Raw genomic sequence first — 22,442 nt, forward strand, 5'->3', positions numbered from 1 at the left:
TTTGATGCTTGAAAAGGATTAATGTGGAACACATGACTGTAGTTTACATCTTTGCTCAGGTCTAATTCAATAATGTTTGTAATTCAGCCTGGAGGCCTTCAATCCACAGACAAATTCACATTTTCCACATTTTAGAATGGATTTAGGACAGTTAAGCGTTTCCCGGTTCCCCTTTCCTTAGAAACTGCGCACACATGCCAACTAGTGACTGTGTTAATCCATAACTGATCATGCTGGTATTAAATGAAGGAATACACCCTAACAAGTCCTCCAATTTAAACGACCACGCAGCTCCCTACCCTCGGATACAACCCATAGGAGCGCACCAGAAGCAGGTGTACCGGACCACACACAACTCACTAAAACTACTTGGTTTGGTTAAGGAAAAGATTGTGGTTTGGGTTCAAATAAGTCCTCATGACCTTTGTCGTCATGGTTACATTAATAAGCACACGGTTAAAGTTGTGGAACAGTCATGGATTAAAGAAACAACACTGAGTATCACTTTCACACGGGAAACAAACAGCGGTCTCCCATGTGAACGTCCTGTGTTTTTGTCACCACATCCATCCACTCTGATATCCTTCCAATGAGGACTTTTCACTCTCTGTCACCTGACTTCCTCCTTTGCTCCTGTGTCCTGAAAGTTGACCTAACAACAAAACCGAACTATGAGTCGTATAAGCCTCTTACACGGACAAACCATGGGGACCTATTTTTGGGGAGGAGAGTCTTGATTAACCGGGATTCTTCAGTACACAAAGACAAACGTTAATAGGAACATTCACAACTGGCTTTGAAGTGACAATTTTCCTGTTGTAACATCATATATCATATATCATCATACATATATTTACTATTGCTGGACATCAGTATAGGTACTGACTTCAGATCTATTTTTATTCCTGTTTCTTTCATGTTTTCTGACCCCAAATGTTAGGACCTCTCTCCAGAGCCACAGTAGGAGCGTTGCCTCTGTGTCTGGATGCCAAAGACACACCTGCCCTTCTCTAAAATAGCTTCCTGAAAAGAAATTCCTTGAGCAACAAAGAAGACGTTAAGTTTGATTCCAAGTTAAATGACTTCACTTTCAATTAGGGGCTTTCTTACAGTAGAAAAACTATGAATGGACTCTATTTGCTCGTCTTTGTCCATCATATCGATCACTTCTGACCACAGAACCTTTAATTGCTCCAATATTGAGCTTTCTACATTTCATTCTAAAGTAATCACATGAACAAACCTCAGCCTCAAAATAACCCAGTGTATTTTGTCTTTTGCTTTAAGCGTGACATTAATTCACTTTTTAAAAATACCATAAGCCAGTAACAGAAGACCTCCCAGTGCCTCAACAGATGAAGGTATCATGTACCGTGAGGTGATAAAAGTAAAGCACATGGTATTTTGCTGCTACTGTACAGACACATTAAAGATACATGAACATAAAAGGGGTGTTAATCTTTTCACTATTTGTTAGCATGCAGTCACCCAGAAGCCAACACACACACACACACACACACACACACACACACTGACACATATAGACGCTGGATTTGTTGCTTATGAGGAAATTGCATTGGCTTATATTAATTCCATGGAGACGTGCTCAGCCCCAACCCTTAACCTAAAAACAAACAATCCTAGAAAGTTGCTTGTTTGACTTGCGGGGAGCAGATGTGTGGTCTTAAATAGGAAGTGAATCCCTTAAATCCGAATGTGAACACAACAGGTTTTCACGGGACTGGACGGATTAAATAAGCGCTGGATATTTTATGCTGTTACAATCGCGTTTCACTCTCGCCGTCAGAGTGACGGTTATGAAATGTGCGTTTATGCGTGCGTGTTCATCTCACACCTCTTGTCTTCCAACAATGACACATGAGGAAACCACAGACAACAGGAGTGAATTCGCAACCACAGAACCCAGTAGCTCTACAAAATGCTGCCAAGTATACAGATGAGGACTCTATTGTGCATTTCCACAATGTAATGTGCCTACAGACACACAAAAGAGAGTGTGTGTTTGCTTTGCCCCCCCCCCCCCCAAGTGCGCACAAGAAGTCATCTCCGAAGCCGTGTGTGTTAGCGTCTTCATGTCTGTGAGTGTGTGTGTGTTCTGACAGGTGAGAAAGCTCCCGACATAATGAGGGTTGTACACCACCAACTCTCCCATCATGTTTTCTGTCTGCTTTGCATGGAACTATCACCACAGTTATGACCCAAGCTGTCACAGCACTGTGAGTGTGTGTGTGTGTGTGTGTGTGTGTGTATGTGTGTGTGTGTGTGTGTGTGCACAGCTCTGTGCGTATGTGTCACAGTTCCTGTCATATTTTCCCAAGAGAACGCCTCATCCCAGCGACAGATTCCTCCTCCTCTTTTCTGAAATGACAACTTTGTTTAACGGCTTTTTGTATCCGGACAAGATCTCTTTTTCTTTCTCTTCCTGGCTCACTCCTCCCCTCATTATTTCCCAGTGTTTCACTTTTCAACGATTTTCTTTTTTTTTTGTTTTTCTGTCATTCTTTGTCTTCCTCCTTTTCTCTCTCTGTCCCCTTTCCATCTGTGGCTTTCTGTAATGTGCTGTCAGGCACATAACCAGTGGCCAAGAGCCAGTGTGTGGGAGACACAGAGGAGGCAAAGATGGGGGGGCGACAGGGGGGATATTAGAATTTTTGAATATTTGAATTTAAAACTCTTTTATTAATGGCGTTGACAGGGAAAATAGAGAGTGGGCAAGACACATAGATAAAGATAGAGAGGGAGAGAGAAAGAAGTCCACACACCCAGAACATTGGGCTACACCTCCTGCTCTCCATCATCACGTGTACTGTACTTTAACAGAGTCAAACCCACTTTTGTGATTTGATCAGACCTCACAGTGCTACCTGTTGTGCCAGGTGGGCAGTAATTCCTGTGCTGCTGCTCTAAAACATCGATCAAATCATTATTGTATGATCAGAAAATCATCTGACAAAATACTGGCTAACAACAGCAGCTGGACAGTGTGACTGGGTGGGTTAGAGCCGACAGAAATTTGGCTGCTTTGCTGCACAGTTGCATAGCCTGCGAGCATGTCTGAGCGGCCTCACATAATAAATTTCCATGTCCACACTAAAAACCTGTTGTTAAGCTTTATCCACTTTGGAGACCATTTAGGAAAAGCTCTCTTTTCAGGTGTAGACGCAGCCCCCACCCCACCCCCACCCCCACCACTCTCGCAAAAAAAAAAAAAAAAAACAATTTCAAATTTAGCCAGCACAGTGTGAACGCAGTCAGAGAGAGAACATGACACTGCATTCACTCAGCCAACACCTCCCCTCAGACAGGCAGAGACAGGTGTCCCTCCCTCCCTCCCTCCCTACAGCTCTGTGCCTTTAGTAGAAAGCAGAGAGACATACGCAGCTTCTTAAGTCAGCACACACACACACACACACACGTGCACAAGACACCTGCACAAACACACACTATCTGTCCAGCACATAAACACACGGATGCACACACAGAGCCTGCGGCCACGGACTCAGATGGGTCCATAGAAGGGTTTGAGGTTTCCAATCCGTCTCTGTGTAGGAGGAACACAGCTTCTAACAAACTGTTTAATCCCATCATCGGTCTCTCTCTCCTTCTCTCTCTCCTCTCCCCCATTATATTTCACTGCAGCCAATCAGTAGTTTGATGAGGTTTGCCATAGGGAAAAAATCCTGAATTTGTTTCTCCCACACTTTCCCCTTAAATTTGCCTGTTAACAAGCTGTGAACAGGATTTTTTTTCTTCCTGCTTGCATGAAGGAAATGATGATAAAATAAATTGCTGTTCCAAAACATATAAAATGGGAGGTTACGGATATAAAGGACAAGCATTCGTGACGGATTGCTTATACAGATTTGTGTCGAGTTGTGGAAGTAGACTTATAGACAAGTCAGCTGACTGGAGGATCTGACATTATGTGAGATTTATGTTTGTGTGTTTTGGGGGTAGGTGAGTTTCAAGAGCGAGAAAGCTCTACAAAGCCTTTCTGATGTGAACCATGGAGAAGGTTTAAATACTTCAGGGCTCCACCCCTCCCTCCTCCTACTCCTCCCCTCCGCCCTGGTCTTAATTGCCTTTCACACGTTCTCTCTCTCTGTCTTTAGGTCAAGAGTTGTCTTCTTACACCTGCACATTTCTTCAAACATCAGGGGTGCCATTAGCCGTAGACAGAGCGTCTGCACGGCAGACACACACATGGAAGCACACACACACACACACGAGTTAAAAAGGGCTGACAGCAGTAAGACTTACAGCGATGTGTGACAGTGTTTTCATGATGTGATGAAAGAGAAAGAGTTGCAGTGTATTAAAACATTAATATGTCATAAATTGTCAAATCATAATTTAAACCGAAATTACTTCAAACTTAACTGCAGGTCAATGAACTTTAATGTGGGATTTATGTTTATAGAAATTATTGCTGACATTCCCTCTATTTTCTTTCTTTCTTTTTTTTTGTACAGTGTACTTATGCGCCCTCTGCTATAAAGGGAAGTGAAATCACGCGTGTCCCCACACAAACATTTTTAGAGGAACTGAAACAGTCAGCTACGAGTAGATTCATATGCACAAACACACACATACACCATTTCCTGCTCCAATCAAGTGGATGACTCAACAAGATTCAAGCTAAATTCCTATGAATGATATTTACAGCGGTTTCTAGGGAAGTAAAATTGGACTGTTAGGCTCTCTGTCAGGACAAAAACAATTATGGAGGTGGTGGATTCAGCCAAGCCCTCTGACTATAAAGATGCTTCCAGCAGCACTGATAATCCCCATAAGGCAGGACATGCTGTAGATCATGAGCTGCTACTGATCTTTCTGTCTTACTCCTACTTCTTATTCTTGTGTATGTACGTCCCAGGGGACAGAAGAATTTCAAATAATACACATTCACAAGCAAAAGCAGCCATTATACAGCATAAGAGAGCTGATGCCTGAGAGGGTATTCTTACAGTAGTGTTCAAATACAGTCGAAGCTAAGCAAGCCTCTTTTATATTACGGCTAAGTTAATACAGGAGGCCATTAGTTTCAGATACAAGTGAAGCACTTCCACGGCCCTTTTTATGATTTGTCACCTGATACTAAATTTGTTGAAGCAGGAGTTGTTATATGCACCATAGAATTGAAGATTAAAAATGTCATTGCCACCCAACATTACAAAATACTGTCATTCACACTCAGCAGCCACAGTCAGTCTGTCAGTGAAGTAGTTAATAGAGAGTGAGGAGGATGACTGACTTCACTGTTATCAAGTAATAGGCCTATTACTGCTGATAGATGGGCAGTGTGTGTGTGTGTGTGTGTGTGTGTGTGTGTGTGTGTGTGTGTGTGTGTAGCAGTAGTCTCCAGGACAACCAATCGATTCCTCATTATGGCTTTAACACACATTGATCAGGGTCAGTCCTTCACAGACACAACCAGCCAACCATCCCAGCCACATACACACTACATACACATTATATACACACACACACACACACACACACTTATGGTCATTACAGAAACAAACACTGATGAGGCGGACCTTCAGTGCCTAAATCAGAGCACTGATATTATCATCATTACCTGCATTACCTGAGTGTGTAAGAGAGAGTGTATTCTCTAAAACCACCACCTCGGAACTTCACAAATCTTCACATTTCAGACCTTGTTGTGTAACCTGAGGTCACTCAATCAGCTGAGGGGGTAACTTAATCTAACCTTCCACTGGGGTTGAAGTGTCTTGCACTGTTTATCCACTCCAGGTCTTTTCTAACATTTGCAGAAGAACAATCAACCAAGACAAACACTTGACATCTTTACTGCTTCTTCTTTTCTTTTTTGAATCCAGTCGGAGATTTTTTGTTTACGTCATTTCACAGACGGGAAATAACACTTGAAACAACAAGATCAAAGGTCGGGGGAACATAAGCTTGTAGTTGATTTGTGTGCGTCTGCTTGGATGTACCTGTGCTGTTGGTGATCCCAGCCATACGGGGTACAAGCCTGGTTTGCAATACTTTGTGTTCATCTAGTGTAATCAGTGGTGAGGAATTTTGATTTATCAAAGGCAGGTAAATAAACCTCCAACTGTAGCTTTCTAGTAGCATTGGAGGATGCTTGTCTGAACGCATGACTTTCCTGCTGGTAGAGTCACTGTGATGTTAATTCAAACATGCAGGCAGCTGCTAAATGCCCACAGCTGGTAACTGAACATCCACTGCCACTCCGCATGCTGTTCCTCTCTCTGTCATATAGCCTCTTCATCTCTACCTCCGTCTTTTATTTTTTCCCTTCCGCCCTCAGGCCAGTGTCACATCACATCACTTTCCCCATTGCTCTTCTCCTTGGTCAAGTCCCCAGGACTTTACGCCTGCGAGTCAGGTGTGTTCATGTCACCGAACACACCTGAACTTCAATCTAGTTTCCAGGAACGGTACGTGTTAAAGTTCATATTAAAACATTTGTTTCAGATTACATGTGTGCTAGTGTGGGTTGCTGAGAGGATAGGAGGGGAGAGGGGAGGAGAGGAGAGGAGGGGAGAGGAGGGAAGAGAAGAGAAGAGAAGAGAAAACAGACCTAGCATGAAGTTAAATGATTGATTGAGGCAGAGTACAAAGACAAGGTCTAAATCATTAGTGAAACCATTATCGTTGACTGCAGTTTCTCTGTCATATAAATCACTTCTTAACTCACTGCTTTACTCCACACTTATTGTGTAAGCCACATAACCGTGAAAGTGCCTACGTGCCTGTCTGCCTGTTGTGCTTACATTGTATACGAGTTTATTTTAGAGCTCAAAGATGCTCACACCTCTGCGTGTGCATGCTTTTGTTTCTGCCAGCTTATGCAGTAACCCTTATACTGCAGGTGAGTGTGCATGTGTGTGTGTGTGTGTGTGTGTGTGTGTGTTTCTCAACTCACTGTTACAGATAGCATCTGATTAGGGTGTGAACCGAGGTAATGGAGCACTGGTCAGGGTGGAGAAGGAAGAGAGGATGAGAAAAAGTGACAGACGTATAGAAAAAGGATTTAAGTGATGGATAGACAGACTGAGGGATAAAAGAGGATGAAGATGGATATAGGCTGATGAAAAGTCTATAAATGGTAAAGAGAGAAGAATAGATGCATTTTAAAGAGGGAGAGAGGAGAAGGAGAGGGAGAGAGGGAAAAGGAGAGAGTGGCATTTGGCTTCCTGCCTGTGATTTCTCATATGTAATGCTGAATAATGATTTGGCCTATAAAAGATTGGCATACTGCAGAAGGAAGTGGGTGAGAAAGGGAGAAGGAGGAAAGGAAAGGGAAGGAGCAGAGATATGAGATGGAAGCAGAGAAAGGAGATGGAATAAGAGGAGGACAGAAGGAGAGGAGATGTGGTGAAGAAGGAGGCATGGAGGGAGGAGGAGAGAACAGAGGTTGGGACAGGGGAAGGTGCAAGAGTAGATGAAAGATGATAGATGCGGTCCATTGGGCAGTGGTGAGGGGGTGGGAGGGGTGAGGAAGGGTGAGATGAATGAAAGGGAGAGAGGGTGAGGAGGAGGGAGAGAGCCAGGAGGAAAGAGGAGAGGATAGAGTGAGGAGGTAGCTGTCAGGATGATTTGAGCCTGCCCTCAGCGGACCCTGACGCTGCACTTTTCCCTAAGCAACCGTGTGTGTGTGTGTGTGTTTGGTTGTGTGTGTGCGCGTGCGCACACGCGCTCTTTCCAGACACTCCAAATAGAGATCTTGCTTTCAGAGACAGAGTAGGGCAGTGAGCTAAGAGGAAAATGTGAAGTAGACAACCAACCGCTGCCTCAAAAGGCTACATACACTGTAAAACACTATTCTGTAGATTTGACTTTCACTGTATTAGAAGTTGTCAAATGAAGAATTTAATACCACTTTCTATGACATGACTGTACATTATAAAGACTAATATCAGTCAAGAGAGCAACTTCACCTCACTTCTTTTCCTGTTTGCTTTTATCTCTGCTTGCTATATTTTTATTTCATGCTTCCTAACTGCCTGCCTGTCTCTCAGTCTCAACATGCAACACAGCCAAACAGCCAAAAACAATGCTGGACACCAAAAACTCTAATCTGTGTTAATTCTTCTGTGAATACACACTAATAATACTAAAGTATTGTAAAAACACTGTGAGAGGACTGGACTGTGTAGAGACTTAAAATTTGAATGTCTTATGATTGATTTGCAGGGTTAAAGCAATAGTTTGACATTTTGGGAAATACGTTCATTTGTTTTCTTGCAGAGAGAACATTACTGCTCTCATGTCTGTAGTAAATATGAAGCCACAGCAAGTAGACTGTTAGCTTAGTTTAGCATAAAGACGAGAAATAGATAGAAACACCAAAAAAAAAAAAAACCTGAAGAGTCGTTGTTATACTGTGAGTTATGTATCAGACTATTTCTTGGCCACCAGCCAACCTGGTTCCAGTATTATAAACTAAGCTAACCATCTCTTCACTGGAACTGCATAACTCTCAGTGAAAGAGCAAATAAACATTGTTTCTCAAAATGTCAATCTATTCCCCTAAAGACATATACAGCCTTCATTCTGTGCAAAAATACCCTGCAAAGTTCAGTTGAGGCTCATATGAAGCTTCAACAGTGTCACTGAGCTCTTTTTGTTTCCCCAGATAGAAGTTGTAGTTGAAGGCTCAGGTGTGCTGACTAAAAGTGACACCAAACATACGGATCCCTCAGATTAATACAGAATGAAATTCTTTAATGGAGCAACCATAAGTTTCGCTTTAGCATTAACAGCTGTTTACTTACCAGTCTTGGTAAGAGCTTCAGCAACTTCACCTCTTGCGTTTACAAGACAAGAGGTTATAATACGTCCTCTGAGCAGCGCCGCTTCTTCAGGCCAGACTGAACGACTACAGTGACTCGGTATCAGAAAGTGACAAGACAGTCCGACGGGGCCAGGGCTAGCTGGTTAGCATGCTAACTACAGTAGATGAAATGATAGAAATAGAAGCAAAACAAGAGGGTTACTTTCCATCGCTGGCGACAGCTCTTGGCGAGTAAAGGAGTGAAGTTTGATGCTGAACTCATGTTGGCTATGTGGCAATAGAAAAAACTTACAAACAACTCCTATAACAGTTACTGTATATAAAATATCTTTCATAAAGTGGATGGAAAAAAATGATTATGGTCATGAACTGCCACACAATGCACAGACACACACCCATCATATCCAAACAGAGTCTCCTCTGTCTGTGCACCCGTCCGTCATGTGGTTTTGATCTGTTCAGTCTTTTATAAGAAATACATAAAAAAATAATAGATATAGCTGTCGGATAATAACTGAATCCTGTCACAAGTAACAGACCAATGGTGTACTGTGTTGTCCGTCATGTGATGGGAAAGGGGAAGTCATGGTGAGTAATGACAAACCATAGCAATGCTCATTTACTCAGGGGCACAAGTTTTTTTTTTGTTCATCATTCTCGCTGTTGGTCTCTCTATCTCTCCCTCCAGCTGTCTCCCTGCACTTAAACAGCCACTGTGTATGAATGTTAATGAAAACATCTCTCTCTCTGACCACCTCTCCATCGATTTTGCCCGCAGATCCAGAGGAGTGTTTGACAAAATGTGATGCATTATAGATTACACATTACCATCTTAAAATTCCAATCAAGACCATAATGGATTAGATTGCTTCAACATAGTGACCTAATAAAACAACCCTCGTCTGACCGGGGCATGGTGATTCATCTGTGCGAGTGTGTGTGTTGATCGTGATCATGCTTATGTGAGAATCAAATGCAACAAATAGGAACCATATTCCCTATTCACGATGTAATCTTTGTCGAGAAAAGTGGATGACTCCTCTGTCTCAGCAAGATGTGTGTGTGTGTGTGTGTGTGTGTGTGTGTGTATTCTCCTCTCAATAAACTGAACATTACAGCTTCAGGAAACAGAAAACTGCTCTTAATCTACACAAACATATAGACAAACACTCTAATGACCATATTACATACATCAGATGATTCAAGAATATTATTAAATTTAGCAATTAGAGACAGACAGAGGGAGAGAGAGCCAGAGACGGAGACGCTGGTATGTGTGTGTGTGTGTGTGTGTGTGTGTGTGTGTGTCTGTCAGGGTTGTTGATGACAATCACAGGGTGACCACATATGTCTGCCCCCCACAGACACTCAGCTTCTTCTGCTTGGCCTCTTTGCCCTCTGAACTTAACAGCTCAATTTCAGCCTACCCCTGCACACACACATACGTAGACACACACACTCAGGGTGTTGGGCGCCTGCAGATCTAAATAGCTCTGCGCTGTAGGACACTTGTAAATAACAGACTATTAGGCCGGAGATGTTGCCACCAACACTGCAAACATCTCAGTCCTACTGCCGTGGTTTGGAGAATCACTTTTCAAAAAATGTCTTTTCTGGAAGAGAAACTGAACAGAAGAAACTGTTCAGACCATAAGTGTTACAATATACAACAACTACAAATACACACATGCTCTGTATGTATAATTAATAAATCAGAGCCTGTTGTTTGTAGAGGTTCAACCAGACTCTCTGCCCCTGGGAACCTGCTGGGCTTTAAATGCATGTAAAAAATTCAAAGAGAAATAGGAAAGAAGGGCAAGGAGGGAGAAACAAGGTTGGGGCAGAGGGAAAAACAGAGCATGAACAAGAGAGGGAGGAAGAGGAAGAGAGAGCATCTCATGCATCAAACTTATCCGAAGATAAGAAGTGCAGCGTGGAAGTAAAAAAAAAAAAAATGACGAAGGCAGGGAGACAGAAAGAGAAGTATGTTTTTATCTCCACAGCACAGTGGACAAGTAAAGGAAAACAGAGCAGAGCACAGCGGGCCTTCTCAACCTTTTTAGCCTTTCAACAAACAGCCAGCCAGTGAAATATTGATGCTTCAATTCCAACAAAGAAATGTCTGAATGATTTTGGTACATCAGAGTGGGGAAATTCACCTATCTATAATTGATATGGCTGAAATGTTAATAACTGGATGGGAAAGCACCGGAACAGAGGCATATAACGGAGGAGAGAGAGGGGGGAAAAGTGTAAGTGTGTGTGCTTGTATGAGTGTGTTCGTCTATTTGTCTGAGCTCCCGACTGTGCCAGTGGGTTTGTATCTGTAGCCCCGTACGCTCACAGTGCCCATTAGATTCCTGAGGGACAGGGTTTTCTGCTCCTACGTGTGGGATGGATTCACAGAACATGTCAAAGGAAAGTCAGTAGTTTCATTTACAGGCAAATGACAGAGGACTTCAGGAGTTACTGTTTTTGAAAAAGCATTTTTAAGTTTATGCATTTTGTGTATGTGATTTCGATTAGATCACTAGTAGCTGCCTCATCTCAGCATCTTTCCAAGTGTTTTCAAAATGAAAAAATGTTTTTCCTCTGTGCTTTCAGAATAAATTGTTCCACTCACAGCCTGTGGGTCTGTGTTTATAGGGGATGTTTTTCCTTGACTTTCTTATGGTATTTGGGCCAGAAACCATTAAACACGCTGTTCCTAAGAGATATGTGAAATTGGTCCCTAGAAATAATTCAATTTCACTTCAATTCGATTTTAATGTTTTAATATTCCTTCAAATTCCTCCTCAAAGCATCTTGTTTTCACTGGTGCTGAAAAAAATCGATTTTACTATTATTACAATTTATGTTGTTTTAAACTTTATGACGTCTTCTCTATCTTTCCCTGCGCAACCCTAAATATCTGTTTGCATCTCAACCGCTCTCTGCCAGCGTTTTTCCATCATTTCCCAGCATGCCTACTTCTTTTCCTGTCCGCTTTTATCTCTGCTTGCTATATTTTTATTTCATGCGTCCTAACTGCCTGCCTGTCTCTCAGTCTCAACATGCAACAAAGCCAAACAGCCAAAAACAATGCTGGACACCAAATCCTCTAATCTGTGTTAATTCATTCGAAGTGTGAAAACCATCCCGGAACAGTAAATGTGTTGTAATTAGACTTTGATAATTAGAGACAAGGGACCAAGGGAGGTCCCAAAGTGATTATTATGGGATAGCTAAAGCCAGAGAAACAGGAGGAGAGTGGGCTGAAGTTCACCAACTAAACTCTCACACAGAGACATGCTGGTGGAGAAGTAAAAGAAGTGTCTCCCATTTCTTTTGTTGCATTCTAACTTCTCCAGCAACTTTAAATCTTTACATCTTTTCCTTCACTCTTTTTCTCTAAAGCCCTTTGTATTCCATTCCACCCCACGTCTTTAAAATGTATTAGTTTATACGCCCTGTCCTTACCTGCAGTCCAGCTTCTCTATCTCAAAGTGCGGGTTGAAGTTGAGGACTATGCGTTGCGAGGGCTCAGGGGCTGTGATGACCCAGCGGCAGTTCTGGTGAGGTGGGTACTCAAGCGGGTAGCCAGGTGTGGTGATGTATCCGGCATCGCTCGCATCTAAATAGCCACCGCATGGCTCAGACGCTGGACGAGGAGAGAGAGAGACAGAGGCAGGATTAGAAAGTGAAATCATGTATATATGTATATAAGTCTGAAAAGTCAAGTGGAAGCAGAAACATGTTTATTTTCCCTGACTTTGGTCCATTACATCGCCTTGTGTAATATATGGAAATCTTTCAAGTCCTGAAAGTGTTTGAATTGAGATAAAATTGCTTAATATTTTTCCATTTTACACAGGTTCAGGAGCTGAATAAGGTCATTGATTAGTGTTTCCAGTGTGATAAAGACAACTAAGACAGGAAAAGACGGGAAAATCAGAGGGCAGAGGTTAAAGGAAAGGAAAGGGAAAGAAATGAGGAAACTTTATTGCAGAATAAAATTAGAAAAGACTGATCAGATAAGGCGACAATAACAATATGGAACTATAATAACCTCCCCTGCTTCACAACAGCAGATATAAGTTTGGAGTCCCATCAGGGTCAATTTTGTTTATCAAGACTAACCCAGGAATATGTCAACACCCTGTATGAACTCATTTATATTTATTTAACATAAACATAAATTTAACATATTTGTTCATCAAGCATGATTTGACAGTGGGAGAGGGGGCAAACCCGATAAGAGTTATGTTTGCAGAGACAGGATATGAGAAACAAAGAAGTGTGTGTGTGTGTGTGTGTGTGTGCGTCTGTCTGTCTGTCTCTGTGTATGCAGAGTCAAGGTCAATGGATCATCATGACGTGTAAAGACTCCATTCTGACCCAAGAGTGACACACACACACACACACAGACACAGACACAGACACACAGGCCTCCAGATGCCACAGTTACTGTCACAGAGCGGATCCACTTGTCAGCAGTCATATGTCTGTGTCATGTCATAAACAATGCCGCTCATTCATTGCTGCAGATGTAGCCTGACATAGATGGGTAACTCATATCTATGACACCCAACGACATAACACATACAAGTCTATTGTAAGGACATCTATGGCAGCTATTGTGCACCATGCTGGCTGGCCTGTTTGATTGACTATGCAGACTTATGTCTTATGAGCTGAACTTCTTCATTGTTTAAGAGCCACAAAACTTAACTTAAACCATTTGGGTGGATACATGATGAGAGATGTCTTTGTTAAAGCTAAGCACTTCCAGTGTAACAGCTCAGTCTGAGCCACTATCTGTCGGAAGAGACTCAGGAACGGTTTCTAGTTTGCTCATTTAACATCCCCCAAATAACACTCCACCAATACAATCTAATTGTCATCAAGCGTTACATATAGGATGTAAAGTTTTTTAGCGCTTGCACACAAGTACGTATCTGAAGTGTTTGTAAAGTGGACTATTACTTTTGAAAGAACTACTTTACCCAGGGGATATTTCTGCACTAAACAGTGATTGCGCAGTACATTTGGATGAATTTCCAACAAGTATTTTGAGCAAAATGACGTCCACGATGGACCAGTTTATTCTACAAAAACAGCATCTGTGATTGTCTGCTGCTTGCTGGTAAGGGTTTGGCCAGTGGGCACTAAAATAATTTCCTGTAAGAAAACAAAGTCATAATCAATCCATTACAGTCTGTATTGCTGAGACTCAAGATGCTTCAAACACCTATCTGATAAAAAAAACAAACTGTATCCATTATTTATTGCCACTGTGCTGAGTGGGATGACATAGCCAAGTCAAACTACTCAGCAGAATACAACATGTTTTAATGCTATTAATAGACTGTAAACCTACTCCGAGAGGAGTTAGACATGCAAACATTAACACACACACACACACACACACACACACACACACACACACACACACAAACAAACAGTATAAACACTTTTTCAGACGCCATCTTCAAAACAAATTAAAGGAGAGGGTCAAACAAACATGCACAGTGAAAATCTAGCTTTTTTTTTTTTTTTTACTTTTGTCGTGGCAGCAAATATGCCGCACATGGATGTACACTCATACACCCAAGAACCAGCAAGGGAAGATGAAAGTGGAGGTCAGATCTCAGCACTCAGCACACAGCGCACAACATGATTGACACTTTGGCAGCTATATCTGGTGTCTACCTCACACTGTCTGCAAACAATTAGTGATCATCCCCCTCTATCTCTCTCTATCTCTCTACCTCTGTCTGTCTCTTCCTCATGCTGTGAGCCAACGAGTCCTGTCTATCGCCTCCTATCTGTTTCCAATCTCCTTGGTGACATACAGTAATACAGGAATAGAGTTACAAGGCCTATGTAACCCGGCCAGGCGCATTTCATCTCAGCACCACCTGGATTAGTGCTTAACCACTCTGGAATCTCACAGCAGCATCGGCCAAACACCACTTTTAGCACACCGCTTAGATAACTGTATCCAACCAAAAAAATCTGGGATATGCAGAGAGGCAGTGCAAGAGGAGAAAAATCTAAGATAGTTGGTAAATCGAACTGATTAATAAACTGTTGCTTGGGACTCATAATGCATACTTAGTTGTTACTGGGCATGGTTTTAAAATGCAAGAGTAAAAACGTGTTTTCATTACATTCAGTCCCCATATGAGAGGCAGTGAAGGTTTATTCTTTTTTTTTTTTAGAGAAGACTACTTCACTCTTTACTTTGCTTCTGCTCAGAACTGACTCCACTCACTCTTTCATTTTTTTCAGACTACCCTCTTTGCCTCCTCCTCCTCCTCCTCCTCCTCCTCACCTCTGGCATGTAGCCGATAAAGACAGCACCTCCGAGTGTCTGATGAATAAGGCCGGTGTGATAGAGAGGCAGATGCTGTGTGTGTGTAAAGTATTGTGTCTGCTCTGCTTTAAGGGCCTATTAATCTCAACACGCACACACATACACAAAATCAGTCAGCGATTATCACGTTCAAACAGGGCAGAAGGTGACACAATTTGGTGCATGCATGCACTCAAATACAGTAGATATATGATGCTGTGGTGGAGCTCATCAATCATTACAACTCAGAGTTCCTGCAGTGATAAACCGATATGCAGGGGGAGGGAAACATTTTTATTTTGGGGCGGGACAGCTAACTGCTCTCTGCATCTCTAAATCCAAGAAACTGTGTAAACGCAACCTCCAAAAAGGGAATATATAGCAATGCTAATTTGTATTCCACAGTTCTGCACCCTGACCTGCATGTTGGGAAGAAAGTGCAATGCATGTGTGTGTGTGTGTGTGTGTGCGTGTGCGGGGGGGGGGGGTCTGAACAAAGAAGATGCTGAGTTGGGAAAAAGCCTGAATTCATGTCAAGAATTATCAAACAGGTAAAAGTGAGAGACAGAGAGAGAGAGAGAGAGAGAGAGAGAGAGAGAGAGAGAGTGAGTGTGTGTGTGTGTGTAAGTGTCAAACAGTGAAAAAAAAGGAAAGAACAGAAGAGATCTGAGGCATTAAAAAAAATTGCAGGGTTGAGAAAAGAGGAAGGAGGAGAGAAAGAAAAGCATCGCAGTTACTTTTAGCCTTTAAGGATAATTTGCCCCACTGGACGTCTTTTTAGCAAGGTTGCACTGAACCCAGGTCTCAACAAACCTGCTGCGAGTAAAAATGTCAAAAAACAACCTGTAAAACTCATGGCAAAAGCTACAGCTAGAGACCTTGTTGCAATGGGGTCACACCATCCCTGACACATGTTGACATTCTGACCCGCTCAACAGTTATTACTACATTATTACAGGAATACTCAGCACTCATGGGTCGGCCCACACCCATCTTCGAAGGCCTTCATTCTGATCTCAACAAAAAAACTAAGAGAACAATACCAGCCCTGCTGTCGTGGCTGCTAAAAATTGGATCTAAGTTGTAGTTTAATCTGAATCATTCTTTTAGTTTTGCCGTATCACGCCCAATCTTCCTTCAACCGGCTGCATAGGTGGCAGCCCACCTGGTAAAAATACACCGTTACAGCTAAAAGTTCTACATTCAAAAACTTTTATCAGCAAAAAGTGCTGTAAGTATGAGGGAGAGCCTTCTCAGTTATATTATTAGATATGATTGGATTTTTCTAACATGTGTACATGGCGAGTGAAGGGAAACTACTATCACCTACTCTATATACAGGATATCGGAAACAATGTAACTATATTTCATAAACTCTTCTAAAAAAAATAACCATATAGAGCATATCTAACATCTCTAGTGGAGTAAAAAGCACAACATTTCCCTCTCAAATTTAGTGGAGCAGAGGTATGAATAACACAAGATGAAATAACTCAAGTTAAGAACAAGTACGTCAAAACTATTGAACTACACTATTCAAACACAGCCAGGGTCCCTGGTTACAGTTACAGTCCTGACTCTGCTTGAATCATCTGTGGTGAGCTGGTATTTCTATAAGAAAAGCCTCAGTATAAGTTGAAACATAAGTACCACATCAAGACATCACCCGTTTTCCCTGTGTGTGTTTGTCCGTCACTCAGAGGAAACACTTCCCTGCTATTGACCCCAGACTTCACACAAGGGGACTTCTCTCTCAACCACATCAGCATGTGTGATCTTGAGGCAGAGGTTGTATTTAGACCACATATTCACAACAAAAGCACAAACACAAACCGCTGAACATCGCTTATCCCTCTCTGGCTTAGATATCAATGAATTTAGACCACACACACACACACACACACACACACACGCACACACACACACACACATGCAGGATAAGCAGCGCTAAACGGTGCTAAGCAGTCAAGCAGGGATATGAGACAGGTCACTGCATTATTTATGGCTCTCCGCCACGTTTAGTATTGCATCCTGATAACACCTATTCAGCAACTTTTCCCCACATGCGCGCACCTCGACACACACATACACACACAGATGCACCCATACAGAAATGCAATAAAAACTTGTACAGAAATGCATGCGCAGCAACGGGCACATGGAGGAGCGACGCAAACAATCGCACAGAAAGTCACAAACATGTAGAAAAACACACTCGCTTCCACATGGAGCCGCTTTGCAAAATTGAACTAGATCCTTGTTTGTTAGCCCCAAATGCAAATTCTCTGACCTTGTTTCGAAGCTCTCTCTTACGGATTCATTTTCCCTCAGAGTAGGCCGTCTGATTTGACTCAAAAGAAACGCTTTTTGCAATCGCAATCGATTTGCTCTACTGCAGGAACTTTTTGCTAATGTGTTCAACCACAGTCCGCATTCATTTCAACTGGCGAGAGCCCATAATGAAAGCATTAGTGGTTTAGTGTTTGTGTATGAAAGCGAGAGAGCGTGTCTCACCCAGCTAACCATGAGCTTGTTAGGAGGGAGGCTATTATTTGGCAGATCAACTTATTATCCACCGACACTGGCCCCGATACTCAAAACAGTAGAGCGAGTCTGATATTCTCATTATTTTGACCTTGTTGGAAACAAGTCCCCAAATTCAACAATCAATAGACTGTGAACATCTGCATCAAAGCCTTAGGGGAGGAAAAAAATGCAAATTTTTTACCATGGATTTCTAGGCATTTTCAGTAGGATGGCTCAGATCCAGCATCACGAAGCACTCACAAAACGCTACATTTGGAGTAAAAAGCTTTTGTATGACTCTGGGAATATGAAATACACTGAAAATAACAGGCTGAAATGTCTTCTTTGGATCAAAACCAAGGGGCTTTTAGTCATCGAAACCTGGGAAACCTCAGGAATGGACAGAAAGAGAGAGGGGAGAGAAAGAAAGGGAGAAGGAGGCAGAGCAGGACGAAAGAAGACAGAGTAATGCCAGAACATCTGTCTCTCATCATCTGAAAAGAGAAAGTCAGCAGCTCAGAACAGCTCACTGGACAGAAAATACAAGTACACACACACGCACACACACACACACAAACAGGTGGGGTTGCGCTTTTCTCCAGGTGCCCTGCATTAAGCCACAGTGGAAAATTACAGACGGAGCAGAGTGTGTGTGTGTGTGTGTGTGTGTGTGTGTGTCTGAGTGTGTGTGTGTGTGTGTGTGTTTTGTGTGTAGAGAATAGAGAAAGGGGATGGTGGAGGACTACAAAGGATCCGAGAAACAAAAACAAGGATGAGAAAAATGAGAGAAGAGAGACAAGGACTCATAAAAAAAGAAGGATGAGTGTGTGATACAGAAAAAGAACTGACATGAGAACAAGCTTCTCAACTCAAGACCAAAGACGCTACCTGATCTACGGAGATTTGCAAAGAAGAGAGAGATAATAGGACAGTGGACGGGAAGACAGAGAGAAAGATTTGGGATCACTGACAGAGAGAGGAGTAATGAAAAGCTAGAAATAATGTTCAGAAACACCTGCAGTGAAAGAAAGAGCTTTAAGTTAAATGAATTGATTTGGGACAAACTTCCGTGGCTGGATTACTAACACACTCAATGTCTGCAAAGTTTGCGAGATATTCATCAAGTCCTCCAGATTACATTACAAACCAACTAGCTTGTCCACAGACTCTTAAACGAAACATATAGCCGTTTCCCGATCAGACGCCCCTATCGGCAGGATGACATCATTTGCCTAAATTGTCCTAAACTGTCACAAAGCACATACAGTTTACGATATCACAGCGCTATGGTTAATGAGAACCCCAACCTCCTCTCCATACTCTGTGACAACACCTGAGTTCCTCCTTTGTGTCGTTATCGTTACTGTGAGGCCTAGAGGGCTTTCAGATGACACAACCAGGACCTTTTTTTAAAAAAAAAAAAAAATTTCTCTACATAGTTTACAACTCTGTCTGTTCCTGTTATTTTTCAGTTATCAGGGTATTGCTGTGAAAGAGCATGCATCCTCAGCCAGTCTGTCCAATAGAAATAAAGGTCAAATAGACACAGAAATGCAGTTGGTTCTTGGCACCCTAAAAAAAAGTAATTTGGGCATTTATTCTTCAAGGTCTTATCTCAGGAAATGATTGGGATACGATAAAAACAAGTACACTGAAGATATTCAAAATGTAAAAAAAAAAAAAAAAAAAACATATACATGATTAAAAAAACAAAAACAAAATGCAAACTATTTTTTACTACTTCCGAACATAATCTTCATTGCATCTTTAGATTTTACTCTATGTGCTACATAATAAAATTGCTGACTTTCATTACTGTCTCCTGGCTGTGGAGTCTGTAATCACTCATCCTGATGTACCAGAGGGCTGATTATGTAAAGAATTTATCAATGGACACTAAATCTGGTGTATTCATTTAAGCAACTGTAAAAAAATAGTAAAAGCAGCATACTTAGCGCTATACATCAGCCTTTCAGACGTATGAATGGAGTCACTCTAACAAGCCATGTGAATGGATTTCCACTGTTGAGGTTTTAGTCTCCTCCAGCCAGAGAAAACAAGGATAAGGGAAACATAGATTGACAGAGTCAGAGGGAACAGGCTGAGAGTGAAAAAAACAATGAGGGAGTGAAACAGTAAAAGAGATTTCCCACCGTTGTGAAGTGGGGCGAAAAGAGGGTGAGGGAGGCTTCTTAATCGGAGCGAGGGAAAACACTGCCACGGGGAGGTGTGGAGAAAGAGACAGAGAGCGCTATTAAAGGAGAGGTGAAGTGCCATGAAACGAGGAAAACAACAGGATGATTCAGCGTGAAGGGAGAGAGAAAAAGTAAAACAACCTGTGGCCTCGCACGGCACTGCTCTGGAGGGACTACTGAGGACACAGAAGGCTTAGCTTAGTACACAAGATCAGGCGCACACACACACACACACACACACACACGTTTCTATACGTGGAGGTTTTAAAAGAAGTGAGGAAAGGCAAATAGTCTCATTTGAAGGATTTCCATGATCTCCCCTTTCCTCTGAGGACATTTGTTCTTCACAAAGACACAAATACAACACACACACACACACACACACACACACACACACACACACGCCCTGATTGCCCCATCCTCTCTAATTACTCCAGTCATTACCAATGGCCAATGAAGACACTAGAATACTAGCAGTTTACTAATGACATGATAACTGTAATTAGAACATCCTGCTAGACCCACTAATTGTGCTTTCTCTTTTACGGACGAGAGAGGGAGAGAGACAGAGAAAGAGACAGAGATGGAGATGGAGAGAGACAGAGAGAGAGAGAGAGAGAGAGAGAGAGAGAGAGAGAGACTGTACAGAGGGTTAATTAGCTAAATGTTTATTTGCTTACTGCAAACTAGGTTCCTGATGTCAGTGGACCAGCCTCTCTGTTGTTTGGCCACCATTCCTCTAATGATTTCATCATCAACATCCTCTCATTTCACTCACAAATTTCTTCTTCTTCTTTTTTTTTTTGTTTAAGTTTCATTGCTAATTTAGACAAATTTCTTGGGATTTATCATTACTTAGATGTACCTTAAAAATAAAAATAAAAAAATGGAAAAGAAAATCACAGCAGCCATCTGAATCGCTAGATGAAAAAGAATAACCCTTAATCCTGAAACCTGGTGGAAAACACCTGCTACCTGCAAGATAATTAAAATGAAATCAGCTCTGAAGAAAGTCTCCAGCAAAGTGTGTCACCTGCCAGAGATTCGCACACTCGGTGGTCACATACAGCCATTTAAATTGAATCATCGGAGTAAAGGCATGGAAAGTTTCCATTTGAACCAGTTACTATGGTTTCAATAACATTGCCATCCATCTACATGTCAAAACATCCCTTCAATCATAATGTAATTTTGTTATCCCTGATGTGACGAAATACAAAACTTTTATTTTATTTGTGTCTGTAATCAGTGTTATATACTTAGTCTTGGCCAGAGAGGCTCCTGTGCTTGACAAAGGAGAGGAATGAATCTGGGTTGGTTTACTGCAGGTGGCTCCACTCAACTACTGCTTCACACTCTGCTGCTTTCCTCTCATTTCACTACTGCCCTCTCATGCTCCCCTGTTCCTCCCTTTGCCTCTTTCTCCTGCACACCCAAACACTCATGATTCCTGACTCTGTCCATCTCCTTCTCTCACCCTCCGTACTCCGTCCCTGCTCTCGTTTTCTCTTTTTATTGCTTTAGTGTTTTTTTGCCTCTTTACTATAGGATGGAAGTTCACAAGTCGAGTAAAACATTCAACGCCTCAGACAGTGCAGTAGTAATAAAGAACGACTAAAATGGGAATAAAAAGCAATCTTAGAAAATGTCAAGGAATTATGGGAAATGCACATACAAACATGTATGGAGGAGCTGATTTCAGAGTCACTAATTGCCCTTTCTTTTTATATCCTGCTGCGATATATTATTCAACATTCATTCACTCGCTGGTTTTTGCTTTTATTTGACTTGCCATAATACGCTGGTATATTTTTAGCCTTTCTCAAACACAATAACCAATCTCCATACACACTGAGTAATTATCCATGGAAACAAATTACAGCGAAAGGAACAAATACAGTTAAATTCATGTTTGTAGAATATAATATCTATAATATGGCTACTAATGATTTCTTTTTCTAAGGCAAAGTAATTACACAGAATGACTGTGTTGAATGTGTTAGTGACAGTGAGGCAGTTCATTATGCACTGAGCTAAAACAGGGTATAACCCCTTAGTTTGAATAGTTTGTTTTATTGATGACATTAAGACCCGGTCCAATGTAACATAATATTTAATTACTACAAACCCACAGTGTTGTGCGAGTTCACGCCTCATAACAGCTAGCTCAAAGTTCAGTTCACACCGCTTTAAATGGACTAGTTCACTTTCATCGTTCGCAATTTCGAACTCACCATCTCAAAAAAAATGGACCAGTTCACGTGCAGTTCTGTGTTCTCAGTAGAACCTGTGTCATGAAGCAGGACCACCCACAACCTATCTGTTTACAAATGTAGTTCCGCTGTGTACTTATTTGTATTATGCAGAGTGTTCAAATAGTTCAAAAACATCAAATAGATTACAGTCAGCTACAGGCTCCACCAGTGGCTTCATTACAGTCATTATACCTGAGAGATGTGCTATCATTTCCGTTATCATGCCAGGTGCCGTAAATCCTTGGGGCGTTCTGGTGTTTTTTAGCAGTCGGCAAACAGCTTTTTGGTGCCGTTACTGCCACCCTCTGGTGCGCGAG

At 41.9% G+C, this 22,442-nt stretch overlaps 1 protein-coding gene across 2 annotated transcripts in view; it reads right to left on the minus strand.

The window, feature by feature from the left end:
* LOC111218136 (neuropilin-2-like) overlaps positions 1-22,442 on the minus strand; it is a 92,836-nt gene that overhangs the window by 66,069 nt on the left and 4,325 nt on the right. For both annotated transcript variants that reach the window (XM_022740267.1, XM_022740266.1), the window contains exon 2: positions 12,272-12,452. In XM_022740267.1, coding sequence (XP_022595988.1) covers positions 12,272-12,452 — 181 coding nt within the window. The remainder of the gene's footprint in view (positions 1-12,271; positions 12,453-22,442) is intronic.

Source organism: Seriola dumerili, unplaced genomic scaffold (assembly GCF_002260705.1).
Source record: "Seriola dumerili isolate Sdu_G_001 unplaced genomic scaffold, Sdu_1.0 BDQW01000052.1, whole genome shotgun sequence".
NCBI lineage: Eukaryota > Metazoa > Chordata > Actinopteri > Carangiformes > Carangidae > Seriola > Seriola dumerili.